The 16734-nt window shown below is 41.2% G+C and overlaps 1 protein-coding gene across 6 annotated transcripts in view; it reads right to left on the reverse strand.

Annotated features, from left to right (window-relative positions):
- L1CAM (L1 cell adhesion molecule) overlaps positions 1–16734 on the reverse strand; it is a 671411-nt gene that overhangs the window by 254255 nt on the left and 400422 nt on the right. For all 6 annotated transcript variants that reach the window (XM_077478852.1, XM_077478851.1, XM_077478850.1 and 3 more), the window contains one exon: positions 9959–10083. In XM_077478852.1, coding sequence (XP_077334978.1) covers positions 9959–10083 — 125 coding nt within the window. The remainder of the gene's footprint in view (positions 1–9958; positions 10084–16734) is intronic.

The following is a 16734-nucleotide window of genomic DNA, read 5'->3' on the forward strand; positions in this document are numbered from 1 at the left end:
AACTTTTGATCAGGGTAATTTGGGTAGTTTCTGCTGTGATTTTGATTTAAAAAGAGTAAACACATTGATTGATAATAAATGTGTTATAATTCATATTCTCTGAAAAATGGCCAAGAAATCATAAAATTCTGCCTGGGTATGTAAACTTATGAGCACAACTGTATATACTGTAAGAAACATACATATACAAAAAATGTACACACAGAAAATAAAGGTATAATATTAGTTTAGTTATACATACAGTGGGTATAGAAAATAATCACCCCCTTTAAAAAAAAAAAAAAAAACACATTTTGTTGCATGACAGACACAGCTTTTGTTTAGCCAGTTATATTTACTCAATGTGCAATGTAAAACATTGAAACGAAAGATATACAGTGCCTTGAAAAAGTATTCATACCCCTTGAAATGTTCCACATTTTGTCATGTTACAACCAAAAACAAATTTATTTTATTGGGATGTTATGTGATAGACCAACACAAAGTGGCACATAATTGTGAAGTGGAAGGAAAATGATAAATGGTTTTCAATTTTTTTTTTTACAAATAAATATCTGAAAAGAGTGGTGTGCATTTGTATTCAGCCCCCTTTACTCTGATACCCATAACTAAAATCTAGTGGAACCGATTGCCTTCTAAAGTCACTTCATTAGTAAATAGAGTCCACCTATGTGTAATTTAATCTCAGTATAAATACATCTGTTCTGTGAAGCCCTCCGAGATTTGTTAGAGAACCTTAGTGAACAAAGAGCATCATGAAGGCCAAGGAACACACCAGACAGGTCAGGGATAAAGTTGTGGAGAAGTTCAAAGTAGGGTTAGGTTATACAAAAATATACCAAACTTTGAACATCTCACTGAGCACTGTTCAATCCATCATCAGAAACTGCAAAGAGTATGGCACAACTGCAAACTTACCAAGACATGGCCGTCCTCCCAAACTGAAAGGCTGGCAGAGGAGAGCATTAATCAGAGAAGCAGTCAAGAGGCCCCTGGTAACTCTGGAGGAGCTGCAGAGATCCCCAGCTCAGGTGGCAGACTCTGTCCATAGGACAACTATTAGTCGTGCACTCCACAAATCTGACCTTTATGGAAGAGTGGCAAGAAGAAAGCCATTGCTAAAGGAAAGCCATTGCTAAAGGAAAGCCATAAGAAGTCCCATTTGCAGTTTGCGAGAAGCCATGTGGGGGACACAGCAAACATGTGGTAGAAGGTGCTCTGGTCAGATGAGACCAAAATTTTACTTTATGGGCGTAAAGAAAAACACTATGTGTGGTGGAAAACTAACACTACACATCACCCTGAACACACCACCCCCACCGTGAAACATGGTGGTGGCAGCATCATGTTGTGGGGATTCTTTTCTTCAGCAGGGAGAGAAAAGCTGGTTAGAGTTGATTGGAAGATGGATAGAGCCAAATACAGGGCAATTTTAGAAGAAAACCTGTGATGCCGCGTACACACGATCGGAATTCTCGACGGAAAAAGCTCTGATTGCATTTCCCGACGTAATTCTGACGTAATTCCACTCAAGCTGTCTTGCCTACACACGGTCACACCACATTCCGATTGTTTAGAAGGCGGTGACGTAAACACGTACGACAGGACTAGAAAAAGTTCAATAGCCAGTAGCCAATAGCTTCCATCTCGTAGTTGAATATGAGCATGTGTGATTTTTGGCATGTCGGAGTTGCATACACACAATTGGAATTTCTGATAGAAAGTTTTTCCCTCGGAAAAATTAAGAACATGCTATCCTTTTTTGGCTGGCGGAAAATCGGACTGCTAAATTCCGATGCAGCATACACGTGGTCGCATTTTCTAATGAAAAGCTCTCATCTGTCTTTTTCTGGCCGGAATTCCGATCGTGTGTACATGGCATCAGAGTCTGCAAAAGACTTGAGACTAGGGCGGAGGTTCACCTTCCAGCAGGACAATGACCCCAAACATACATCCAGAGCTAAAATGGCATGGTTTAGATCAAGCATATTCATGCATTGGAATGGCCCAGGCAAAGTTCAGACCTGAATCCAATTAAGAGTCTGTGGCAAGACTTGGAAATCGCTGTTCACAGACACTATCCATCCAATCTGACGAAGCTTGAGCTATTTTGCAAAGAAGAATGGACAAAAAGCTCACTCTAGATGTGCAAAGCTGGTAGAGACATACCCAAAAAGACTTGCAGCTATAATTGCAGTGAAAGGTGGTTCTTCAATGTACTGATTTGAGGGGGGGGGGGGGGGGGGCTGAAAACAAATGCACGCTATTCAGATATTTATTTGTAAAACATTTTGAAAAACATTTATAATTTTTCTTCCACTTCACATTCTGTGCCACTTTGTGTTGGTCTATCACATACAATCCCAATAAAATACTCTTTGGTTGTAGCATGACAAAATGTGGACAATTTCAAGGGTTATGAATACTTTTTCAAGGCACTCTAACACCAACATTCAAAAAAAAATCAAAAAATCAAAAACAGAATCAGTTGGAAAAAGGGATCACCTCTTGTGTTAATATTTTGTTGAACCACCTTTTGCTTTAATTACAGCCTTAAGCCTGTTGGGCTATGTATCTACTAACTTTGCACATTTCGACTTTGTAATATTTGGCCACTTATCTTTGCAGTACTGCTCAAGTTCAGTTCAATTTGACGATGACCGTTTGTGGACCACAGTCTTCAAGTCATTCCCCAGGTTTTCAATGGGATTTAAGTCTGGGCTCTGACTAGATCATGCAAGGACATTCACCTTTTTCTCCTTCAACCACTGTGTGGTCAGTGTTGCTGTGTGCTTTGGGTCATTGTCATGTTGGAAGGTAAATCTTCCCACAGACAACTTTCTGGCAGAGGGCTGCAGATTTTCCTCCAGAGTTTGATGGTATTTTGCCCCATCCATATGTCCTTCTATCCTGACAAGTGCTCCAGTCCCTGCTGCAGAGAAGCACCCCCATAACAGGATATTACCACCTCCATACTTTACTGTAGGAGCAGTGTTATTTGAATGGTGATCTGAATTGGATTTCTACCAGACATACTGTTTGCTGTATAGGCCAAATAACATTTTTTTTGTCTCATCTGACCATAACCCCTTTTTCCATGTGGCCTCAGAATCTTCAAGGTGAGTTTTGGCAGAGCTCAGTCGTGACTGCATGTGGTCTTTCTTGAGTAGTGGATTTTTTCTTGCAACCTTCCCATACAAGCCACATTTGCGGAGAATTTGTGATATTGTATCACACAATGACAACTTCTTATCATAAATTCCTGCAACTGCTTCAGAGTTGCTGTAGGCCTACTGGTAGCCTCTCTGACTAGTTTCCTCCTGGCTCTTACATTCAGTTTGGAGCAATGTCCTAATCCAGAGAGGGTCTGTGTTGTATTGAATACTTTCCATTTCTTAATAATGGACTTCACTGTGCTTCTAGGCATTGATAAGGCCTTTGAAAATGTTTTTAATACATCTCCTGGCTTGTGCCTGTCCACAACGTTATTCCAGAGATCTTTTGACAGTGCCCTGCCAACCATAGTTGATTGTTTATAAATATTAAAGAAACCGCGCCAATGTGTGAACCACACAGAACCAGAAAAAAACTCAATATATATATATATATATATATATATATATATATATATATATATATATATATATATATTAGGTTGCAGCCCCCCAAAAACAAAGGAAGTCCCCACAAGGGGTTCCCACAGCAGTAAATAAAATGTAAAAACTGGGGTATATGGCACTACCTCTTATTTAAAAAATTATGTTATGTTAGTTTTTTAAATAAGAGGTAGCGCCATATACCCCAGTTTTTTACATTTTATAGTTGATTGTTTGCATCAGTAGCACTATGAGGGACTGAAATGCTCCAGGAAAGCTCTTTTCATGCAGAGCTAATCAAAATGGCCACAGCTGATCACAGTTGAAAGTCAAATGGCTTTGTGTGCCATTAAGAAGGTGATTACCTACACCTGATTGAGTTTACAAGTCATTATTAGGAGGGAGTGGTCCCTTTTCCAACTCCAAATCAATCATTCTGATCTTGAATTTTTTTCTGACATGGTGTTATATCTTTCACATAGATGTTATAAGGTGCACAGCTGGATACAACAAAAAAATGTGTCTGTCTTCATTTTAGGCTGCAAAGCAACAAAATGTAATTATTTTAAAGAGGGAAGGGTTGATTCTTTTTTATACCCACTGTATATTGTAAAAAGACTAGAAAATGCATTCAATAAAGCTAAGTACATACAAAATACATAATAAAGAGACGTGGGACTCTGATGCACAGTACTGCTAATTACTTGTGAAGCTTTGGAAACATACTGTGAAAAAATATGAAACTGAACCAAAGCGCCAAAGGATGAAAGTAAGTGAAAAAAAAACTCATGTATGCGTTAATATGGATAAAGAAAATGAATTGCTTTACCACATAATTAAAGCAGCTGCAGTGTGGAATTGGTGTGAACAATTAATAAATGATAAAAAGTATACCACACTAAATGCTAAAAAAAAATGACATACAGGTAATAAATGATACACTGGTAACAATTAATAAAATGAATCAAACAGTCCCCAGTGAAAAAAAGGTCCTCGTGCTAGTAAAACAATCCAGTGCTGTGACTTGAATAATAGATGTATGATTCAGTGCTTAAGTGCTTTAAATAGGGTGCCCCCCTAATAGATGTGCACTCACCCCTGGGAGTGGACCAACTATCGCTAATTAGGTCAACCCCTATGGATATTCTCTAGACCGATGATTGGCAGCGGTGAATCATATAAATAGATATAATAGAAAAAAACCTCATTGCGCAGTACCATTGATAAAGAGCTTTTTATTCCAAAAAATATAAAGGTATTGAACTCACATGTATGAGTGCCTAATGTGCTGGCACCCGGAGTGAACAGCAGGTATAAGTAAATGCGTGAAATCCACCTGCTTGGTTGATGCAGCTGCTGGCTCGGTAAAGGCCTGATTTCCGTATTGAATGTGTAGGCGGAAGTGTGTCACAATAAAGTAACTCAACCTCTATGCATTTCGGCCTATCAGATTGGCCATCATCAAGAAGTTACAATTCCATCATTTTAACTGAGGGCATAAATACCCTCAGCATGAATCACGTGATTTGGCATAGCCAATAGCGTTACTTTCCCTGCTATTAACTTGGGATTGCTCTCAATCTAATTAAAATGCCCTTTTAACATTGTTAGTATAATTAAAATGGATTTTAATAATGTGCAATCTTAAAATACATTAGAACGATTAAAAAGTTTAAAATGTAATGGAAAAAATCCCCATATAGACAATACATATTCCACCATGAGATAAGTGTGGCGACATCTAGTGGTAAGCATCTATACTGATGATCTGTGCACATTATTCCATTAGAAGGCAAGGATGTGAAACAGTCATTCCTACATTACAACCCACTGAGTGGCCCCCTACTGGCCATGGATGGTAACTAACCAAAATATGTTAGTCCGGGATAATGGCGATAAAAAAAATATATGAAAAATAGAATTAAAAATTATTTACTTCCAAAGACTAGAAATACCAGAAAAAAAGGCAAACCCCCAATTTAGGGATTAGGGTCTAATAATTAGTAATAAAACAATTGAGGTCCAGCTCAATGTTTAACCCCTGCGGCGTAAGAGTCTGGAGCTCGAAAATACACCTGGATTCATTCTGGGAAATGTGTTTCATCATATTTTAACCTCTCCAATGCCTGTCCACGTGATCAATAGCGTAGAAAGACAGGGATGAGGGGTCCCGACCATGGGCTGAAAGAAAATGGTTTAATATGCTATATGTTTTGGGAAACCATTGCGTATATATTTTCAATATGTTCTCCAATGCGTATAGCCAGAGTCCGGGAGGTACGACCCACGTATTGAAACCCACACTTGCATTCCAGCACGTAGGTAATATGCCTGGTATTACAAGTGATGAGACTTTTTATGGGGTATTCCTTGTGGGTCTGATTGGATTTAAAATGTGGTGGTGTGGTGGTTTTGTGTCGATTGGGGGGGGGGGGGGGGGGGCAGGTATATTTTTAACTAGTTTAGTTCTAAGTCCAGGGGCTCTGCAATGGATGAACTTGAGTCTGTTTGGTAAAATGTCTCTCAAAGTGGGGTCTTTTTATAAAATAGGCCAATACTTTTTAAAAATTTTCTCAAGGTATTTGTACTGTTTATTAAAACCTATGATAAAAGTGATGTTTCTTGTGGCTTCTTGTTTTTCTTTTTTTGCCAGGAGGGCCTCTCTATCTGTTCGGCCTATTGATTCTCTCACATCCAATAGTTTATCATGGGCATAACCTTTGTCTAGAAACCATTGGATAAGCACATCAGTCTGGTCTATATAGTCCTTGAATGCTGAACAGTTTTTGCATATGCGGATGAACTGTCCCTTTGGGATTGCAGACTTCCATTTTGGGTGGTGACAACTCTGAATGGGAATGTACCCATTCCTGTCAGTGTTCTTGAAATGGGTTTTGGTTAAAAGTTTGTCACCATCCCTGAATATATGCAAATCCAGAAAGACAGCCTGTTGTTCGTGTACATTGACCGTGAACTTGATTTCATACTCGTTTCCATTGATATGGTCGATAAATTGGTTAAAAGATGTAGTTGATCCCGCCCACACAATCAGTATATCATCTATATACCTATAGTAGCTTTTTACTCCTGGCCACAGTTCACCATATATTGCCTCATCTTCCCATTTACTGAGAAAAATATTGGCGACGCTCAGGGCGTATTTGTCTCCCATGGAGACTCCTTTTATCTGATTGTAGTGCTGCTCACCGTACCAGAAGAAATTGTTCATCATGGCTAGTTTGAGTCCCCTGAGGATGAACTGTTTTTGCTTGTATTTTAGGCTGGTAAATTTGTTCATAGCCCACCTGACTGCTTTGATAGCATCTGGTTGCCGGATGTTGGTGTACAATGATTCTACATCAATAGTTACCAGTTTGCTATTGTCGCCAACTGTGATCTGCTGTAGATGATTGATAACATCCTTACTGTCCTTAAGACAACTTGGACTCTTGCTCACCAGAGGTTGGAGGTACACGTCAATGTACTCACCTAGTCTGGTGAACAATGAGTTTATCCCACTCAGTATTGGTCTACCTGGTGGTTTCTCTGAAGTTTTTTTTTTTTTTTTTTTTTTTTTTAGTAAGTTTCTTATATATGCTATTGTCACTAAGGATGTTCTGCATTTCTGCATCATAGTCATCCTTGTCAAGGACAATCACACCCCCACCTTTATCGGCCAGACGTATTACCACATTTCTCTGCTTCTCTATATTCCTGATCCCTTCCCATATATGTTTGTCTTTAAATCCTTTTGCTATTGGGATTTCCCTAATCTCTGCTTCAACCATTTTCTTAAAAACCTCTATAAATTGATGAGCTGGGGTTGAAGATGGACTTATTCCGAAGTCCACTGTGGGTATACCTAGGAGGTTGCATGGTAGTAGTACCATTATTCCTCATGGCAAAATATTTTTTAATTCCTAGTGTTCGGACAAATTTTTGCAAATCAATAAATACCTCAAACTTGTCTAGGTTTTTTGTGGGAGCATATTTTAAACCTTGATCTAACACATATAGCTCCTTCTGTGTGAGTGTGATGGTATTTAAATTGAACACGCCTTCCCCTAATTTTCTCTTTTTCTTTTTGTGAAGTTTTTTCCCCTCTGCACCTGTGCCTGCATCCTGGTGGGGGTTCCGGTATGGAGGTTCCCAATGGGGCATGGTATTGGGGGTGTCAGGGTAAGGTTTGTATGGCTCCTTCCATTCCCTCCTTCCAATTGTGGGTTCCCATTATAATATGGAGTGGATTTCCCTTTACCTCTTCCTCTATCTCTACCCTTCTATGGCCTAGATTGGCCCGGTGGGTCTCTATAGGGGTCAGGAAAGCGGTACTGCACATGTTTTAGGGAATCATACCTGTTGTGTGTAGGAACTGCATATTGAGGAGAATCATTCCTACCTCTCTGGGATGGTGCAAGTTGGCGTGCTGGAGTGGAATTCCTAGTGTTTTGAGACCTGGAAAAACTCTCCTGTATTACTTGGATGTTCCTATTTTCTATGGGGTTATGCACCTGTTTCCCATTTGTATTTTCCTGCCATTTATAAACCTTTTTTGTGGCATAATCTTTTTTGTCCCTAGTGTATTTAATTTTTTGGTTTTAGTGTCGTTCCCTATTTTTTGGCTGCTCCTTGCAATTTATGTTGTTTTTCCTGGAGTTCCGCTGAACCCATGAACGGGGTCATAAGCCCCTAAGTTCTGCAATTTTTTGTTCTATATTTTGAAGTTTGCATTTACGTCTGTGTATAATTATCCCCATTTTATTGTGGCACACTTCCGCCTACACATTCAGTACGGAAATCAGGCCTTTACCGAGCCAGCAGCTGCATCAACCAACCAGGCGGATTTCACGGATTTACTTATACCTGCTGTTCACTCCGGGTGCCAGGACATTAGGTACTCATACATGTGAGTTCAATACCTTTATATTTTTTGGAATAAAAAGCCCTTTATCAACGGTACTGAGCAATGAGGTTTTTTCTATTATATCCATTTATATGAGGAACATTCACCGCTGCCAATCATCGGTCCAGAGGATATCCATAGGGGTCGCCCTACATGTGCATTTGACCTAACTAGCGATAGGTGGTCCACTCCCAGGGGTGAGTGCACATCTATTAGGGGGGCACCCTATTTAAAGCACATAAGAAGCATGGAATCATCCATCTATTTTTCAAGTCACAGCACTGGATATTGTTTAACTAGCACATGAACCTTTTTTTCACTGGGGAGTGTTTGATTAATTTTATTAATTGTTACCAGTGTATCATTTATTACCTGTATGTAATTTTTTTAGCATTTAGTGCGGTATACTTTTTATCATTTGGAAACATACTGTCCACTCACTGAGCTTTGATACTGCTAAAATTCAGTATTCATTACCCAATGATTTTTACCATTAGGTTGTAGGATTTTATTGTCTGCATGATTTTATCACCTGCATATACTGTATACTATATATTTAAAGGGATCTGTCATTGATAGTCCAGTTGGAGCTAGAGCAGTGCAGTGTGTGTGCAACAATGTAAATGCAGCATGGTGCGTGGTTTGTTTCTATGCATATTTCTTTGGTTTGTCATCTGAATGTATGCTCATTTTAAATCTCCCATTACAATTGCTGTAGGATATAAAAACTCTTGACAAATTCAGTCACTTGCTATTTACATATAGCTTCCCATTATACCCCACAAAACTGTATATCTGTAATAATGTAGAGCATTATATAGTTTGAATTTGAGCTATTTTGCTTATTTTGTATATCATCTCTTGCAATAGGTGTGCACAGCCTATGCATTAGGGCAGTGATGGCGAACCTTGGCACCCCAGATGTTTTGGAACTACATTTCCCATGATGCTCATGCACTCTGCAGTGTAGTTGAGCATCATGGGAAATGTAGTTCCAAAACATCTGGGGTGCCGAGGTTTGCCATCACTGCATTAGGGTGTGCACCTCAAAGCTCAAACACCTGCATGTTAGTAAGGCAGTGGATGGTGTCAGTAGTTTATTTTTATTATTTTTTACAATTGTTTTTTTTTTTCAAACTTTATAGGAGCCCCATTAGGGGGCTTTTCTGAAATATCAGGGGTTTAAACAGGGGGAATCTGTGCCACACAGAGTTATTAGGGTGTGCCTTGGCACATCCTGTGCACACGCCTATGTCTCTTGTGTTTATTTCCTACTAATATCTCAGAACCCGCAGAAGCAGCTTGACCGCAGGTTCACAAGTATGCAGTATTCATTGCTATTGTTAAACCTTGTATTCTCTTAATGCTTTATTTCAATCTCAAAACTAGACAGAGATAAATGCCAACTTCACAGTCAGAAGAATTTTGAATCTAAGTGAAACTGTCTTTGTATACTGACCGAGCATGATTAAACGAGCAGATCTGCTCACTGAATCCAGTTCACTATGAACAACACACATATAATTTGCCTGGTCACTTTCCTGCACATTCGCTATGCTGAGAATATAGTCTTCAATAAAATACCTGCACAAAAAACAATAAAAAAACATAGATTAATACATAAACTATAGTAAATACGTTTTCCCTTAGGCCCCTTACACATGGGAGGGGCTCCATTGGAGTCCTCCTGCTCAGCGGGGAATCTCCCTGCTGATCTCCGCTGAGCAGGCAGATGGCTGCAGCCCCAACTGAATAACTGACAAAGATATACAGTAAATTGGCTTTGTGTGCAGCAAATTCCTTCACAAACCCAGATATTACCTTGTAAAAATAGCAGTAACATCATCAGTAAGTTGCACATTGCTTGTGCAGAGAGCAGAGCTGTGGCAGCCTCCAAGGCTGTCTGCAGAAGACTTCAGGAGGAGGCAGAGACAAGATCAGTGGCCTGCTGATATCACATCCAAGTTGGCACAAGGAAAGAGAGCAGCAGTGACCAGTCCTTATTACAAGCTCCTGCACAAAGGCAACGTTTTACACTATATTACTGCACATATAAATACACAAAGCAAACCAAGATTCAAGGAGGAATACACATACCGTTTGTATTTATACAATATTTACTTATCCCAGAGTTCAGCTTTCTATCCTTTGCTGTGTCTTATTGCTACTGATCTGCAGTCTCTTTTTGTTTACAATTATGCATGCACTCAAGAGGTGGAGGGGCATTCTCAACCGTCACAACAGTTGGCCATGCATGCCAAAAACAGTGGACCATATGTAAAGAAAAAACTACTTGTAGTTTCCATCGAAAGCCCAAGTAACATGATGGCAACTCAGGATCAGGGAGAAGCAAATCTGCTTAGGGTTGATATGCATTAATCATTTGGAGAAAAATCCAACAGGCTGGTTATAAATAAGGCAATTGATAGATTAACTTGTGTACAACCAGGCGGCCCATACATGGATTAAAATTTAGCCAGTCTCTGCTGAACCAGCTGAATTTCAATCCATGTATAGCCGGCTGTAGAGGTGAATACCAATTAACCACTTGCTGTCTACTATATAGTAAAATGACGGTGGGCAGGATGCACTCTCATTCTGGGATGACATCATATGACGGTGCCCCAGAACCGCTGCGATCGCTATATGTTCCTAGGATATGGCGTGACCCTGATCTCAGTAAAAAGCTGATGACGCGGCTCTTTACCCATGTGATCGGCTGTGTCCAAGTCCAAGTGTGTGGCAAGGAGAGCTGAACAGCAGCATCTCATCGCAGGGGAGACCTGTACAGATAATCAGGCCACTGATCATCAGTGCTCTGATTACAGTACAGGACAGCAGTGTCCATCAGTGACACTAATCAGTGCTGCCTTTTAGTACCTGCTCATCAGTGCCGTCCATCAGTGCTGCCTATCAGTGCCCTTCAGTGCGACCTTAGTGCTCATAAGTGCCGCCTGATCAGCACACATCAGTTAAGAAAAAATACTTATATACAAAATTTAATGACAGAAACTAAGAAAATTTTATTTGTTTATTTTTTGCAAAATTTTTACTTTTTTGCAAAAAATTAAAAACCCAGCGGTGATTAAATAGCACCAAAATAAAGCTCTATTTGTGATAAAATTCTAAAAATTTTATTTGGGCATAGTGTTGCATGACCACGTAATTCTCCTTCAAAGTGTGACAGCACTGAAAATTGGCCTAGGCAGGAAGGGGCTAAAAGTGGCAGTAGGCAAGTGGTTAAAGGGGTTGTAAAGGTTCATGTTTTTTCACCTTAATTTATCCTATGTATTAAGGTGAAAAAACACCTTACTGTCATGGGCCCCCCAGCCCCCCCCCCCCGTTTTACTTAGCTGAGCCTGTTCATCTGCTGTGCCCGCCCCCCGGGGTCTTCTTCTCCACTGATTCTGGCCATTGATTGGATAGATTGATAGCAGCGCAGCCATTGGCTCGTGCTGCTGTCAATCACATCCAATGACGTGGCCTCCAGGGGTGGGACCAAGTCATACAGTTGGCGTCTATGGATGCCAACTGTATGACACGGGAGCGTGCCCGCAAGCTAACCCCCCTCGGGAAAGAGTTTCCCAGAGGAGGTTAGCTTTAGCGGGGAGGAGCCAAGACAGCCGCCGTGGAACCACAGAACAGCAGGATTGGGGCCACTCTGTGCAAAACGAACTGCACAGTGGAGGTAAGTATAAAATGTTTGTTATTTAAAAAAAAAAAAAAATCAAACCTATACAATCCCTTTAAAGTGTACAGGAAGTGAATCCTGCTAATCAATTATGGTAATTCTAGGACTAATAAGTAAACTAGCATGGGAGCTGTTTAATACAGCTTGGGGGTTAAAGGAGAAGTATGAGGCTTTTCCCCCATTATACTTACCTAGGTTCATGCAGCATCGGTCCGATGCTGCATCCCCGGCATCTCTGCACTGAGAACCGAGCCATTGAACACCGCTGATGGCTCGGATCTCACAGCTCTCCGAGCAGAGAGCTGCTGTCAATAAGCAGCTATCCTGCTCTGTTCCTCCACGCTCACTGGAGCGCTGAGCTATGGAAGGGCGGGGAGCCGCTGTCTCAGCGGCTCACTGCGAGGCTAAGACAGCCATCAGTCCAGGCACATGGTGGATCCAGACCTCCAGAGATGGGATGACACGGTGCCTGGACTGATCTGTGTGACGTCATCAGAGAGCTTTCTGCTGAAAATGGGTCGCAGGAGTGCAAAACAGATTGCACTCCTGTGACCCATAGGAGAAGCCCAGCCGAATGAGCTTGGGCTGAACTTCTCCTTTAATACTGTACATGTTATTACAAAACAGTACTCATACTGCTGGAATGTACGAGAATTGACATTTTTTTTAGTTTTTTTTCGTTTACAAATTGCTAGTTTTACAAGCAGCTGCCGCATTCCTTCTGCTTTTTAGTTTGAAAAAATAACTTCCAGTTGTTTGGGCACTGGCAAAAGCTAAGCTAAAACCCAATGCTGCATAAACCCTCCCGTTCTCAACCGGCCTCCAGTTTTGCACCAAGCAATACAGTAGTGATCACAGACCCAGAGGGACGGTGCCTGTGTCCTTCAATGTTCTACCAAGAATTAGATTAAAAAAAAACGTCTTTATTGTAATTCACATAATTGGTTAATTCTTAGACCAATGGAGCATCCAAAAGAAATCCCATTTGGGGTGTGCAACACAGCAAAAGTCGGCTCCCAGGAATACCAAAAAGAACATCCCAAACTCACAGGGCCACCTGAAGCACTTTCCAACCACTGGCTGAGGCCTGAAAATCCACCTAGTAGAATTTGCAAATGTAAAGTTATGCACTTGGGAGCCAAAAGCATGTATGCATGCATCATACATTCTAGGGATGAGTACAACTGGAGGTGTCAATGGTCGAGAAGGATCTGGGTGTTCTGGTAAAGTATAGAAGAGTTATAAGAAAGGCTTCTTTATAGAAAGAGCTTCTTTACAGTAAGAGCTATAAAAATGTGGAATCAAATGTCTTCAAGAACTAGTTCAGGCCAGCTCAAAATTGAATGCATTGCTAAATAAGTTATATCTGTTTGCTCTCTGGGGGATCAGAAAGGAATTTATTTTTCCCCTGCTGCAGCTATGTGCACTGTCACAAGGAGTGTGTGTAGTTAAATAATGCTATATATTGGGCATGGCTTTTTAGTCTGATTAGGAACATCAAATAAACACAACAAAGGAATAATCCCAAATGTAATTCACCCCCTATACACACTGTCCCGTTCTCTCTACACACTGACCCCCCTATATACACTGACTCCTATTCAATGTACACACTGCTCCCACTCCTCTTTGAAACTATCCAGCTCTCTGTACACATTGTCTCCTTGTCATAAATGTCTCTCCCAGCCTGTATTTATGTATGATTGTACACAGAACGGGAGGTCAGGAGGGTACAGTATAGTGATTGTACTGCTCACATGCATATTTGGTAAACCTGTGTTTATACCCCCATCTACTTTAAACTGAACATTGACTGTACTACTTACATGCATATTTGGTAAATCTGTTTGTCACTGCTGTTTCAACTCAATCTATAGCCATGCCCACATTATTTCAATGTTTATTTAGCTATTAAGTCTTACCTAAATTATGGGTTCCCTTAGCTTTACAATTTTGGCCTTTTGCTCCTCTTGCAATTTGAATGTGATGTGAAAAGATTTGCTGTGCTAGCTGTGTACCTAATATTACCTCCTGATTGATTGATTGCCAGATTCAATCCACACCCAACACAGTATAAAAACAAGGTATTTTTTACGGGGGAACACATACAGGGGGCTGCACATACAGGGGTTCTTCCAAATAAATGGGGTTCTTTAAATAAGTTGCACTTCTACTCTTGCACTTCAGCGATTTGCACAAAGCAATCCACAGCAGACTTTCCTTGATGAGTTTTCTGCCTGGCTACCCTACTTTCTCTCTTCAAAAATTCCCACAATCTTTCTCGGTGATTTCAACATCCCTGCTAATACAAACACTCCTGCTACTTCTAAACTTCTTAGTCTAACCTTTTCATTTGACCTGAAGCAATGGGTACAGGCTTCCACTCACTCTGATGGCAACACCCTTGACCTTGTATTCTCCAACCTTTGCACTCCATGCAACTTCTCAAATAATCCTTTTTCTCTCTCTGACCATCACCTTATTAGTTTCTCTCTCTCCCTGTCTTCCAACACCTTTCCCTCCAATCGCCTAACCATAACCCGTAGAAACTTTCACAACTTCAACTCTTCTCTCCTCTATTCTGCTGCTGACCACTTCTATGACAGAATCTCTCCTCTGTCCTGCCCCAACCAAGCCACTTCCATCTACAATAAATCCCTGTCCTCCACCCTGGATAAGCTCACTCCCCTCACTACATGCAGAATCAGGCCTCGACCCATACAACCCTGGCAAACAGATGACACTAGAATTCTTAAAAAACGTAGTCGCGCTCTTGAGCATCTGTGGCACAAGACCAAGTCTCTCAAAGACTTCAACCAATACAAATCTGCCCTCCAAAAATACTACTCTTTCCTCCACACTGCCAAGCAGACCTATTTTACAACTCTTATTAACACCTTCTCATTCAGTCCCCGTAAACTCTTCTTTATCTTAAACTCTCTACTTTGTCCTCCACCACCTCCACCCACCGACTCACTCACTGCCCAGGAGATTGCTAATCACTTAAAAAACAAGATTGATACAATCCGTGATGAAAGGTATCTCCCCCAGTTAAGACCCCATTACAACAGGTACTCTTAACACTCCCCTTATTCAAAACTGCTACTACAGATGAAGTTGCTAAACTCCTTTCTAATGCCCACCTAACCACCTGCCCCCTGGATTCTATTCCCTCTAAAACACTACGGTCGCCATCTGACACTATCCTACACTCTCTAACTCACATCTTCAATCTCTCCCTCACCTCTAGCATTTTTCGCTATGCTCTAAAACATGCACTGGTCACCCCCATACTTAAAAAGCTGTCCCTGGACCCTACCAATCTTAACAACCTACGCCCTATCTCCTTGCTCCCCTTTTCCTCTAAACTCCTTGAACGTGTGACCACCTCATTAAGAATAATCTTCTTGATCCCCTTCAATCTGGATTTCGCCCTCAACACTCCACAGAAACTGCTCTTTTAAAACTCACAAATGACCTACTAACTGCAAAAACCAATGGACACTATTCTGTACCCCTACTGGACATTTCAGCTGCCTTTGACACGGTTGACCACCCCCTCCTCCTCAAAAAACTTTACTCCCTTGGTCTCCGTGACTGTGCTCTTCAGTGGCTCTCATCCTACCTATCCCAACGCACCTTCAGTGTCACTTACAATTCTACTTCCTCCACTCCTCTTCCTTTCTCTGTCGGAGTCCCTCAAGGTTCTGTTCTTGGACCTCTTTTATTTTCAATCTACACCTCTTCCCTGGGTCAGCCACTGGGTCAGCCACTCACGGCTTTCAATATCATTTCTACGCTGATGACACACAAATCTATCTCTCCACCCCTCAACTCAATCCATCAGTCTCCTCAGGCATCACTAACTTACTAACAGACATATCTGTATGGATGTCACACCACTTCCTCAAACTCAACTTGTCCAAAACCGGACTTATAATATTTTCTCCCCCACGAGCATCTTCCCCTGACTTCTCTGTCAAGAACAATGGCACAACCATCCACCCATCCCCACATGTCAGGGTGCTAGGTGTTATCCTGGACTCTGAACTCTCCTTTCGGCCCCACATCCAATCGCTTTCCAAAGCTTGCCGCCTCAACCTACAAAACATCTCTAAACTACGTCCCATTCTAACCAATGAAACCACAAAGCTCCTGATTCACTCCCTGGTTATTTCTCGCCTTGACTACTGCAACTCCCTCCTCATTGGCTTAACTTTAAATAGCCTATCCTCCCTTCAGTCCATCATGAATGCTGCTGCCAGACTCATCCACCTTACAAACCGCACAGTGTCTGCTACCCCTCTCTGCCAATCCCTCCATTGGCTGGCACTTGCCCAACGAATTAAATTCAAAATACTAACACAAAGCCATCCACAATTTTGCCCCCAGCTACATCACTAGCCTAGTCTCAAAATACTAACCTAATCGCCCACTTCGTTCCTCCCAAGACCTCCTGCTCTCTAGCTTCCTCATCACCTGCCTATGCTGTACAATGGAGTGAAAAACTGGAGTATGTGTGTGTCTGTGTTGATCTGGAGCAT

The sequence above is a fragment of the Lithobates pipiens genome, unplaced genomic scaffold, assembly GCF_037356315.1.
Source record: "Lithobates pipiens isolate NorthernLeopardFrog02 unplaced genomic scaffold, aLitPip1_a1.2 Scaffold_1, whole genome shotgun sequence".
Lineage (NCBI taxonomy): Eukaryota > Metazoa > Chordata > Amphibia > Anura > Ranidae > Lithobates > Lithobates pipiens.